The sequence below is a fragment of the Solanum dulcamara genome, chromosome 1 (assembly GCF_947179165.1).
Source record: "Solanum dulcamara chromosome 1, daSolDulc1.2, whole genome shotgun sequence".
Classification (NCBI taxonomy): domain Eukaryota; kingdom Viridiplantae; phylum Streptophyta; class Magnoliopsida; order Solanales; family Solanaceae; genus Solanum; species Solanum dulcamara.
In genome coordinates, this window is record NC_077237.1 from 19448862 (window position 1) to 19461047 (window position 12186).

General features: G+C 33.6%; 1 protein-coding gene across 1 annotated transcript; it reads left to right on the forward strand.

Moving 5' to 3' along the window:
• The first annotated feature begins 355 nt into the window (after positions 1–355).
• LOC129902889 (riboflavin biosynthesis protein PYRR, chloroplastic) lies at positions 356–9625 on the forward strand. Its single transcript, XM_055978333.1, has 9 exons — positions 356–943; positions 1491–1625; positions 3953–4052; positions 4158–4283; positions 4437–4750; positions 5317–5436; positions 7379–7624; positions 7709–7834; positions 9246–9625. The coding sequence occupies exons 1-9, from the start codon at positions 569–571 to the stop codon at positions 9513–9515; spliced, it is 1812 nt and encodes a 603-aa protein (XP_055834308.1). The 5' UTR covers positions 356–568; the 3' UTR covers positions 9516–9625.
• Positions 9626–12186: the final 2561 nt, after the last annotated feature.

Genomic DNA, 12186 nt, shown 5'->3' on the forward strand with positions numbered 1-12186 from the left:
GTTCCCTTTCATTCATCCGAAGCTTCAAGGCGATTTTGAGAAGTAGCTTATTGACGTTTGGCGAACTATCTTGTCCCTTTACTTATGTTTTAGTCTATTTGAAAAATAAAGATATTATGAGACTTGTATCTATTTTCAATTATGTATTTAATAGTGGCTTAACAACTAGATTTTGGGGTTATTTGAGATTGTTTAACTCTTCCGCAATTGTATATCTCATCTACTTAGTTGATTTTGTATTATTTTCCATAATTATTGAGTTTAGATTGACTTGTCAAGATGGAATATCACAAATGCCATCAAACTCGATGTTGAGTGGCGACAATCCTAAATTTATTTATTGAGCAAAAAGGGATTAAAAGTTTGAAAACATCTTGAGTTTTAAAGTCATTTATAATGTAATTTCATGGCTGATTGACAGAGTTGGGTGAAGTCCATGGAAGAGACTAGATTTTTTATAATTAAGTGTCGGGTCATGGCATTACAAACACAACAAATTACGGCCAAATATTCTTCTTCTTCACCGAACTATTAAACAAATTTATCTTCAGAGTTGACCCCAAAATCCATGGCGCGTATGCTAGGAGGATTAGCTACACCCTTTCTCTGCAAACCAATTTATGCTTCTTCTTCTTCTTCTTCCAACCACAATTACACATCAAATTCAGCTTTTGATTCTCTCTACATTAAACGGGCAGCCGATTTAGCTGACAAATCGGCCGGATTTACCGCTCCTCATCCTAACTTCGGCTGCGTTATCGCTGTTCCAAATGGTGGAGGTAAGGTGGTCGGAGAAGGTTACTTATACGCCGAAGGAACAATTCCGGCCGAGGTGCAGGCTGTTGAAGCCGCCGGCGAGCACTGTCGAGGTGCCACTGCTTATCTTAATATGGAACCTGGAGACTGTCATTGTGATAGCGGTGCCGTTTCCGCCCTAATCGAGGTATATTTATTCAATTTGATATACTTTAACACTTAATACCATTCAACAAAACTAATTTGTCTATTTAGCTGTCCTTTATGCAGATATACCATGTAAAAATTGGATTGGTAAAGTTAGACATCTTTTTTTTTGTGTGTGTGAGAGTTGAGAAAAAGGCGCTCAAAGAATACCAGCATATACTACAAGTATACAAAAGAATACCAGATTCTAATCCTTTTGCTTCCTGACTGTGTATGTTAGAAACATAGATAATAGTCTAATTCTTGGCTTCTATGGATGTGAATGCTTATCTGCCCAGTCGGAAGTTAATTCTGTTGTTAACAATTTGTGGTTTAATCGGAATGCTTCCAGCTTCACGTGTTATGTTCTTAAGGAGCATGGTACGGTAATGCACTTTTGTTGGGAGGAGAAGTTCACGTAACACTTAAAAAAGATTCATCTGTTTCACCATCTTATTAGACAGGAAGACTGATTGCAAAAGTTGATAATATATGTATGCCTTTGTGTTAAATTTTAGCAGGAAATGCAATTGATGCATCTTTGTTAGGCAGGGATTAGTAGAGTTGTTGTTGGGATACGACATCCACTGCAACACCTTCGTGGAAATGCCATTCACACATTAAGGAGTGAAGGTCTTCAAGTTGATGTGATTGGGGAAGATACACAGAATAAGACTATTGAGGTAATCTAATATGTAGTACGTCCTGGATAATGCACTTGATGGGCTTCTGTGTAGAAAATTAACTCGTTGTAAGCTCTCAATGCTTAGTTCCTGAGCAATAAAACATTCTACATGGAAAAAAATGAAGCGCTAACTGCACTCGGATTTTCTTTCACCCATTCTTGTTTTTACCTAGCAGTTATGGTGAATATCTATCTACTTTTCACCTTTGATGAAATTAGAAGTCTCAATAACGACCAAAAAAAAGATTACCACATTGATGATATGGAGCTAAATGTTTTTACAAAAACCATATACTCATTTTGCTACCTTTTTGAAGAAATATTTAGCTAAATAGCTTTTATGGTTTCCCTGGAATTTAAAATATTCTAGAAAAGTTGCATGGTATCATCTTCGAAAGGAATTATCCGTTAATGCAGGTTTATATCTGATAATTAGCATTTATATTAAGTCACCACAAATTATATGCAAAATTTGTCGAAGTGTCAAATATTTTTCTTTATCTTTTATTTTTTGGGATCAAATAAGGCTACATTTTATTTACAAAAGCACCAGATGCAAATATTTACAAGTACAAAGGTCTGACTCTAGCTTCTCTGACAAATTAAGGAGTCCTTGAAGTCCAACATGGTATTAACATCCTTCACAAAATCTGTCTCACACCAAAAAGCTTAAAACTGTAAACATCTCTATTTAGTGTTGGGGACAGGTTCCTTTTTGCCTCCAAAACATCTGGAGTAGTGCATTTTCCAGACTGATCCTCTTATTGATTGTTTGGCCTTTCCAGTAAAAGCAGCTCCTTTACTGTTCTTGACATGGCTCACTGTACTCCTAGAGGATTCCTCAAAAAATGCTCCAAGTGGGCCAGCTGAAATTGCAATGTAACAACACATGGTATGGGGATTCATTTTAGCTCTCACTGAGGAAGCACCTTCTGCATATGTTAGTTCCTCTTCTTTGTCGATTGTCCTGGGCTAGACAAGTTCCATATGTAGCTATCTACATATAGCAAGTTTCTCTGTGTCCTTCGTGTTTCCATTTTCCTGATCCTGCCAACTTTCCTCTTCTGTGCTCTGGCCTTCTAGCTGATCTGACTTTGAATTGTCCACCCTTCTCCTTAGTCCATAACAGTGCATTTTGGGATTTGAGGGAACTCCTTGGAAATTGCTGATTCAGCTAGAAACTCGTCTGTTAGTCGACCTCCCAATCCAATAAACTTCTTCTAAATCTCATACTCCAAGTTGTTCCTTCTCTGTATTCTGCAAACTGCCTCTTTATTGGCTGCTCTGGCATGTAGCTGTAGGTATGCTAACTTTAAAGCTTCTGTTCAAGCCACACATCTTCCATAAATTTTGTCGTCTTTCTCTCCCAACTTTAATGTTTATGAGGTCAAAGAATTCATTCCACATATTTCTGATGTATTTCTGGACTGCTACACAATAAAAGGTATTCACTGATTAAATATAATCAATTATCTCGAAAGACTTGTGATTTCCTGGAATTCAAGCAAACTTAGCTAAAGATGGGGGACAATGAAAGAAAATGATCTATATAGCAATACCAATTAGTAGGTAATATGTTCTCATTATGTTAGTATCATTTACTTTTGAGTCCTATGCTTTCCAGCAGGTTTTAGCTCTATATGAGATTTTTATATCAATAGAAAATATAGAGAATCTCTAGTACTTTTTATTTTTGTTTGTATTTTGTATATGTTGGCCTGATATTTCAAATGGAGAAACATGGTCAGTGATGATTCATATAGTTAATCCCAACTCATTTTTGATGGAGGTGTAGTAATTGTTTGTGTCAATGTTAGTCCAGAGCTTTGAATCCAGTAGAGGTTTGATCCCAACTTGCTTTTGTATGTCAATTGTCCTGCTTGCCCTTCTTAAGAATATATTTCAAAAGAAACACATTAGAAAATGTCAAAATGTGTCGATATAAACTATTTCACATTAATTACTAATGGGTCTAGCATAATATAATAGTACATTCTCAAAAAAATATATCTGCATTTTATGCTCACCATGAATTGCTTAAAGCTTAATTTTTGATTCTGGAGACACTTCAAGATACATTACTTGTTTATTGTTTGCATTGTTAAGATCAGTTTTAGATCTTCTCTGAAATAAATGAGGATTTTTTCTGTAAAACTTGGAGCAGAAAAAGAAAACGAAATCTAAATTCAATGTACTGTTAATGTGGTGACTGTTGCTTTGATAAATCAATCTTCTCATGGCAAAATATTTCGCATTGTAGAGCTAATTCTAACGTTCTACAATTTCTGCTGTGTAGAGCTAACAGTTACATTCTGTAATTTTCAGGATGCTATCAAATCCTGCCTTTTTGTCAATGCTCCTTTACTATATAGAGCTGCCTGTCAAGTACCGTTCTCTGTTCTCAAGTATGCAATGACACTTGATGGTGAGCGCATAGCCTATGATGTTGCAACAACAGTGTTAAGGTAATAAATCACAAGCTTCATTAACAAATTGGACAATCACCTGCGGTCATATTTTGTGTACACAGGGAAAATTTCTACTAGTAGGGGTCATGCGTCATGGATCAGTAGCAAAAAGTCAAGAACTCGAGTTTTTGAAATGCGGGGTAGAAGTGATGCTGTTATTGTTGGAGGAAATACTGTGCGCAGAGACAGTATGATTCTTCTCATTCCTCTATAAATGTCCTGAATGCTTTGAATATCCTGTCAACGTTATTAGAGATGCTCAAAATGGCTTTATGCTGCTTAACTTTGATGAGATGTCCCAGATATTTTACTGCTGCTCTACTTTTGATTTTGGGTTCTAGATCCACGTTTGACGGTTAGACATGGAGGTGACCATCTGCCCCGGCGTATTGTATTATCTCAAACTCTTGATCTTCCAGAAGAAGCACATCTTTGGAATGTTTCTGAGGTCCCCACTTTAGTTGCTACACAAAGAGGTGCAAGGAGAAGTTTTCAGAGATTGCTTGCATCCAAAGGCGTTGAAGTGGTGGAATTTGATATCTTAGATCCTAGAGATGTTATGGAGTACTTATATGATCGTGGATACCTCTCCATTTTGTGGGAGTGTGGAGGGACACTGGCTGCATCTGCTATTTCTTCTGGGGTCATACACAAGGTATACTCTCATTATCTTTTCTTGCTATCATTTTGAATCTCCTGCTGAGCTGTTACTACTTGTCAGGAAGATAATTTTTGTTCTCTTAATTTCTGAAATGGGAAGTATAAACTGAAAGGCTAACTTTGATTTTCTATTTAAACCTATTAAGAAGTTTTTGTTCTTTACACCAGTGAATGACAGCTAGCTGCCTGCTTCAGCGGCTTTTTGCCTCGCAGAACAATCCAAATGGGAGGATAGATACTTGTCTAATTCTACTATGTTTTTAACTAAATAAGGGCATCAGTCTGACTTGTGTAGTGCACATACTCGTTTTGATCACTCTATTATTTCTGGTAATGTCAAAATTTTCATCAATGCTCAGAGAATAGTATATCAAACACTCTTTATGGTGTTCTTCATCTTATTGACAATTCAGCAGTCCTTGTTTGTTGGCAGCTCTTCTAGTTGACTGAGTAATTAAACATATTTTTGTCTGCTCTACTAAAGGAAATTTCTGATAGTTTGCATATTGGAGAGAAACTTTTGTTTTGTATTGCAGTGATATATGTCAAACCTTACTGCAGGTACATGCATTTATCGCTCCCAAAATTATAGGTGGGAAAAATGCACCTTCTCCAGTTGGGGAACTTGGAATGGTAGAGATGACCCAGGCTCTGGAACTAATTGATGTTTCCTATGAGCAGGTTTGATTTGCTTCTCCTTTATATTTTCTGATTATGTGCATAATAGATGCATGTCTTGCTGTTACTTATCCTCAAACCCCCCCCCCCCCCCCGCACTCCAACAAAACAAAAGTCGGAAAGAGAAATGCAGTTGTGCTGTTTGGTCTGGCTTAATCCTTAATTATGTATCATGTCACATGTGCACAAGTTACAACCTGTGCATTTTTCTCTTTTTGGCCTTATCCAAATTTTTGGTGTTTTCTTATTTGAATCTAGTTCCTTGTCTTAAGTCCTGGTATCCCTTATGATAAATCCACTGAAGTAAACAAACCTTGGTTTTTCTCAGTGCTCGATTAAATTCCCTTTTATAGATGCTAATTACAATTGTCGTTGAATTTTGTTAAATATCTTGCTAACCATGTACACCATGTCTAAGCCAATTGTCTAAGCAGCATGCTGTAATAGTTTTCCTCACTCTCTCTTCCTGAAACCTCATTGCTGGGTTGTAAGTAGCTTATTTACAATGAAATGAATAAAAAAACCATACCTGATACGCATAATAACCTCCTCGACAAGCTGAATGCAGAAGCTTTTTTTGAGGTTGATAACATGTATATATTTATATTTAAATTTAAAGTAGCACCATAACAGTGCTATCAGTAATTACAAAAACCACCCAGACTTGTATGTAGAAGTGGAACACAAAAAGTGGTCTTTCATCTTTCCTATGTGTCACTCCTACAGTCCTTTAAGGTTTCTTAGTTTCTAGAAAACAAAAAAATTTGTAAAAGTTTTCACGTTGGTGGAAGATTCTGCATGTGGGAGCTTCACAAAGCACAACCGATATCAAACTCAAATAAAGTAGAAGGCTGTAGTAGGTTAATGGCTGGCGTGACGTAGTCTAAGGTTTATTGAATCATTTGAACTGAATAGGCACAATTTACTCAAAGGATTCATGTAGCCAACCTTAATAAATTTGTGATCGAGGCGTAGAAGATTATTTATGTTGATATTTTACCTTGGAGGTAACTTTAGCTTTCAAAATTGAAGAAGCTAAAGAAAAAGTAGTCAGAATTTCAGCATTCATTAAAAGGATAAGTAGGAATTGCAGGAGAAATTACTTATTCCCATGTTACTTTTATCTCTTTAAAAAAAAAAATTGCTTAAGTTAGAACTCAGTTAGGTACCTCATTCAATATCCATGTGCCAATGCTCACATTCCAATTACATCATCTTTCTTTCTCTATTTCTCCTCCACTTGGTATTGCTCACATTCATCTCTTGTTAGTGCATATGCTCAACTTAAAGGATTTTGTTTAGATGTTTCCAGACGCAAACTTCCGCAATCTATCTGCCATTCTAAATCTATTTAAACTCTTTTTAGTTACTATCGGTTTGCTAATAAGTCTGTTTAATGAGGGTCTCACATTACATGTTGTAGGTACTGGGTCTGAAAAGCAGATATTACTTCCTTGGTCTAGCCTTAACTAAGTGCATTGTAGTTTCAAACAATGTTTAACATCCTGTATCACTATGATAATCTGTCAAGGCTGGTAAAAAACAAAGGTCTCCATGCCATTGATATCTAAGTACTGATGTGCCCAAATGCTGAAATAATTTCACCTTATAGCAATAAGATGGTACAACACCACATGACAAATTTTTGTTCATCTTTGTGTTTCTTTTACTTAGTAGAATTTTAAAATATGCAATAATTGGTAAAAGTGGTATTGCCTTTCAATTGCTCTATTATGAAGGATTCTTAATGTCATTCTCTGATATCATTTCTTTGATGAAGCGGCAGGTAGGGGTTAGCTATTAACCACCTTCAAGAAATGAAACAAGATAAACTGAGACCTTGTTGTCCCTTTGGAATCTTTCCCCCTCTTCTGACTTACCTATTAATCATGACTAGTTTTTCTGTGAGTTAATTTTTGAACTCTGAAGTCATATGAATATGCAGATTGGACCTGACATACTTGTTAGTGGGTTTCTGCAACCAGTTCCTGACCTGACACCTACTATTCCATCAGTACAAGAAACTTCAGCCATTGATCCTTCCATTTCTCCTTACGAATCAAGCATCATATTCTTTTACAAAACATGGGATCCATATGGTTCCTTCTCAAACTTCTCCCTCCATCCAATTCAAATGCCTGATGAAAATGAAGAACTTGTCACCTGGTCCACTGTTGAGCATTATTACCAGGTCATTTCCTTGAAAAACTTACACATAAAACTTCATTATTTGCAGCATCTTTCAGACATTTGACAAATAATTCTTTGATTGAAGGCACAAAAGTTTGTTGGGGTATCTGATCCTGTCGCTAAAAGCTGTATTGAAGAATTAAAATGTGCAAAGAGCCCCGAGGAAGCAGCAAGGATTGGAAGGAGAATACAGAGGCAGCAACCTAATCTGGTAATTCTTTACATTCTTCTTACAACATTATCCCATTGATTTTCCATGTACTATCATTTTTCAAGTGGTTCCTTCTTTGCAAGGCTGCTTTATTCATGTGTTCAGAAAGCATATGCATGCTACATAACTAGATAGCAGGAATATGATCAATTGTATTGTAAATGCTTGATCATAAATGGGTGAGGTCAGAAGCTATCTACTCGTATTAAATGGTATCTCCAAAGTGCCTTAGCAGATGCGGATTTAGAATTTGAAGTGTATGAGTTCTTATAACAATCTCACATTAATATACAATAGCAATTGGTTCACAGTAAAAAATTATAGATATATTTTAGTAGATTTCTTAATACATATATAAGGTTTAGACAAAAGTTGATGGGTTCACGTGAACCTAAAGACGACACTCTAGATCCACCCCCTGTAGCTTAGTAAGCCAAAATAAATAAATTAAAACCCAACAGACATTTTTGTTGTGTGTAATTATGACGTAAAACTAGTTTATTTAAAAACACAATTTTAACAAATGAAAAGAGGAGTTTTGAAATGATTGCTGGCAGCCAGCAGATCCCCAGTAATACTGAAGGGGTATTGATTATCGAACCTACGTGGTTGTCTATTAAAATAATCGGCAATTTATTATATATCAAACTTTAGGTATTTCATGGGTTCATAGAAGTAAACGCCGAACTAATCAAAGATATTGAAAACAAAGATATGTTAATACAAAGAATTGTGATGAGCCTTGGTGGACAGAGTTACCTAGTACTTGTTGATGATGGGAGGTGGTAGGTATTTAGTGGAATTAGTCAAGGGGCGTGCAAGTTGACCCAGACGCCACGATTATCAATTTTTTATTTTTTTTGATGAACTCATTCTGCAACCTCAAACTCGGAATAAATACAGGCAAAAGTTTGTATTTTTGATTTGCTTGTTCCTGAAATATTGTATGGTCTGGACATCATAGAGAATTGAGAGTCTATGCACAATCCCAGGGTCTAGGGTGAGTTAAGTTAGATTCCAGAAAGGATGCTTCAAAGTAGTTAAGTTGAGATGTTGGTGGCAGTATTAAGCTGAGGAGACTTTGGAAGTATTGCCAGTGTGCAACAAAGAGTTGTAGTTCAGTAGCAAGCATTATCTTAGGGTTCCACACTTGTTAATGAGTTTTGTTTTTAAATCCGTTTGTTTATTCCAGCAATTTAAGAAATTGGGACATGGATGATCCATCTTAATGTAACCCTCTGATGCAAGCAAGAAATACTTGGTCTTTACAATTTAGGCTATTGGTTCTGCGCTGCACTCTCTTTTGCTTGCTCGCAGTGGGACCTTTTTTCCCTGTATTAATGGTTCGTAGTGTATAATGCAGTTAAGGTCTAACTTCTGTTCATTCCCCTCTTATTCCTTTGTGTTCCAGGTAAGACCGGACTGGGAATCTATCAAGATTGACGTCATGTATAAGGCCTTAAAATGCAAGTTCACGACATACCCCTATTTAAACTCTTTGCTGCTCTCAACCGCGGGCTCTGTTCTTGTGGAGGGTTCACCACATGATCTATTCTGGGGAGGAGGTCGAGACGGAGAAGGTCTTAACTATCTTGGACGATTGCTAATGAAGTTGAGATCTGAGCTCCTAGGTGACAGTCAAAAATCTTTGCTTCCTCAAACATCAGAAAATAAGAAGTGATGTTTCTCATTTTTGTCCTAACAATGTTAGGTTAATGTTGTAATCTACCAAGAAAACTACGCCTTGCATGTGTATATCAAGTTTTATAATAACATTTTTATTTAAAATTATATCAATATTGTTTAAAAAAGTGGAATAAGTAATTATAAATGAAAGAATAACGTACATGTTCCTGTGAATGATCAACATGAATTACAATATGGTAACTTTTTTGTTGATATCGTTTGAACCTACAAAAATGAAAAATTAAAGTTTAATTAGGTAAATATATTGTTTATTATTATATCAGGTACAAACATGTAATCGATCATATATCAACTAATATTTTATAAAATTTATATTCTTTGTGTATGTTCGTTTAATTAGGTAAATATATTGTTTATTATTATAGGGCAAAAAACTTAACTAGACAAAATAAGCACCTAAATTATCACTATGTAACAATAGTTTTAGTTTTCACTAACATGGCAGTAGTTTTTTTACAAACAAGAAAATAATATATAAAAAAATACGGTGAAAAAATAAATACAGCTCACGATTTGGTAGTTAATGGTATTCTAATCCTGGTATCTTAATCCCTTAAATTCCCCCTCTTTAGTTATTTACTTTCCACAATTATCTCAAGCATTTGTCAATTCTTTCTCTTCCATAAACTAAAAAGATGGTGTTCTAATCAAAATCAAACTCTCTATTTTTTCTTTTCTGAAAAATCAATTCAATGAAAGTTATGAACAATGTTTCAATTTTTTAATTCATTACGATGAAATATGGGATGCAACAGATATGAATTATGGTATATGATTTGATTCGTGATAATTTTGGAGGATTTTTTTTGATTATATTTCTTGATTTAGTTTCTTTCAATTACAAGAATAATCAAAAATTAATATTTTCTATTTTAATTTTTGACTATTTTTTTTTGGTTCGTGCACAATTTTAGGAATCATTTATTTATGACATTTTTTTGGTTCAAATGCACATATTTTGAAGTAGTCTATTTATGGTATTACTCTTTTCCTATTTTTTGCCTTGTTTTGGTTAATGCTCAATTTTAGAGGTAGTTTATTATTATTTTCTTTTTTCTTTTGGTTCAAATGCATAGATTTCGAGATAGTTTATTTATGGTGTTACTCTTTTTCTACTTTTTGTTTCATATGCTAATTTTTCACGATTTCATAAAATTTGTATTACTTTTTAGCTTTTTCAAATCATTAAACCTCTGTTGTTTCTTTCTTGGTAAAAATTAAAGTACTTTATCAAATTGAAGTTATAATTTCTACATTAAAATCTACATTAAAATTTGTGTATATATATATATATATATATATATATATATATATATATAATATTTATCAATCATTATACCAATTATTATTAATACGATATCTATGTTGTGTTAAATATACATATACATCTAAATTTCACCAAAAAAATTCATTTATATTTATTATTAAAAGCTGGCTTGAGTAAACACTGAAATTAATTTTCACCTAAATTAGCTTTAAATTACATAGAATTAGTATGTCATTTATACGATTAGATTTCGCAGACAATTGAACCTTATTTTCACCAATCATATAACGTACAAAGACATATACCAACTTTATTCCAATTATTTTATCTATTAATATTTATCAATTTAATACCAACCATTTTATCTATTAATATTTACCAATTTTATACCAATCATTATACCATATATATCTTAGTTTAAACACACATGCATGTAAATTTCAATATTACATCAATATTTCATCAAAAATATACATTTACATTCAATAAAGAAAATCAACTTTAGTAAAAATTAAATCTACTTTCACCTAAATTAAGTTAAAATTTTAATATTAGAATTAATTGGTATAAGAAATCAATTCAAATGTTAAGGCAATATTATTAAATCATAAAACACCTATTTATCACAATTCACAAATAATACTTCAAGTCAACATACCATATTATGTTCAACTGCGAAAAAAATAAACTAAATAAGATAATTTAAAATTCAACAAGTTTAATCCTCAGTGAAAATTTGATGCGAGTCTTGGTGTAGCACATTTACTACAGGTAACTTTGCATCTCTTCAATTTCACCTTATTAAATCCCTTCTTATTGGTGGTCTCCCCGATTTCCTTCTTGCATTTGGTGGTAAAAATATCTCTTCCAAAACATCCGATGTAAAATACCAACTGCTATATACCAAACCACAAAAAAATCAACTGTCATATATCATAAACAAATCAAAAAAAATTAACTGCTATAAATCATAATATAATCAAACCAAAAATAGACCATCTTTTAAAAACCACAGAAATATCAAATGGTATGTACCATAATCAAACCACAAAAATAAACTGTTTAAATCACAATATAGTCAAATCAATGTATAACTTAACTTTGTGAAAGCAAAAAATACCAATATAACAACAACTATTTTTGAAAAATCAAATTTAAAAATAAGTCAGGTTGTATGCCAAAAGAAGCAAAAAAAATAATAATAACACTACCAACAACTCAATCAAAAGGCAGAAACAAAAAAAACATAAATATATACTAAATTAGTAACCAAAGATTTATACCAACTTACACAGCAAAAAACCAATATGAATATTCATAACTTAAACAATTGATTCTAACAAATCAGGTTGTATATCAAAAGAAGATTTGTTTTTTA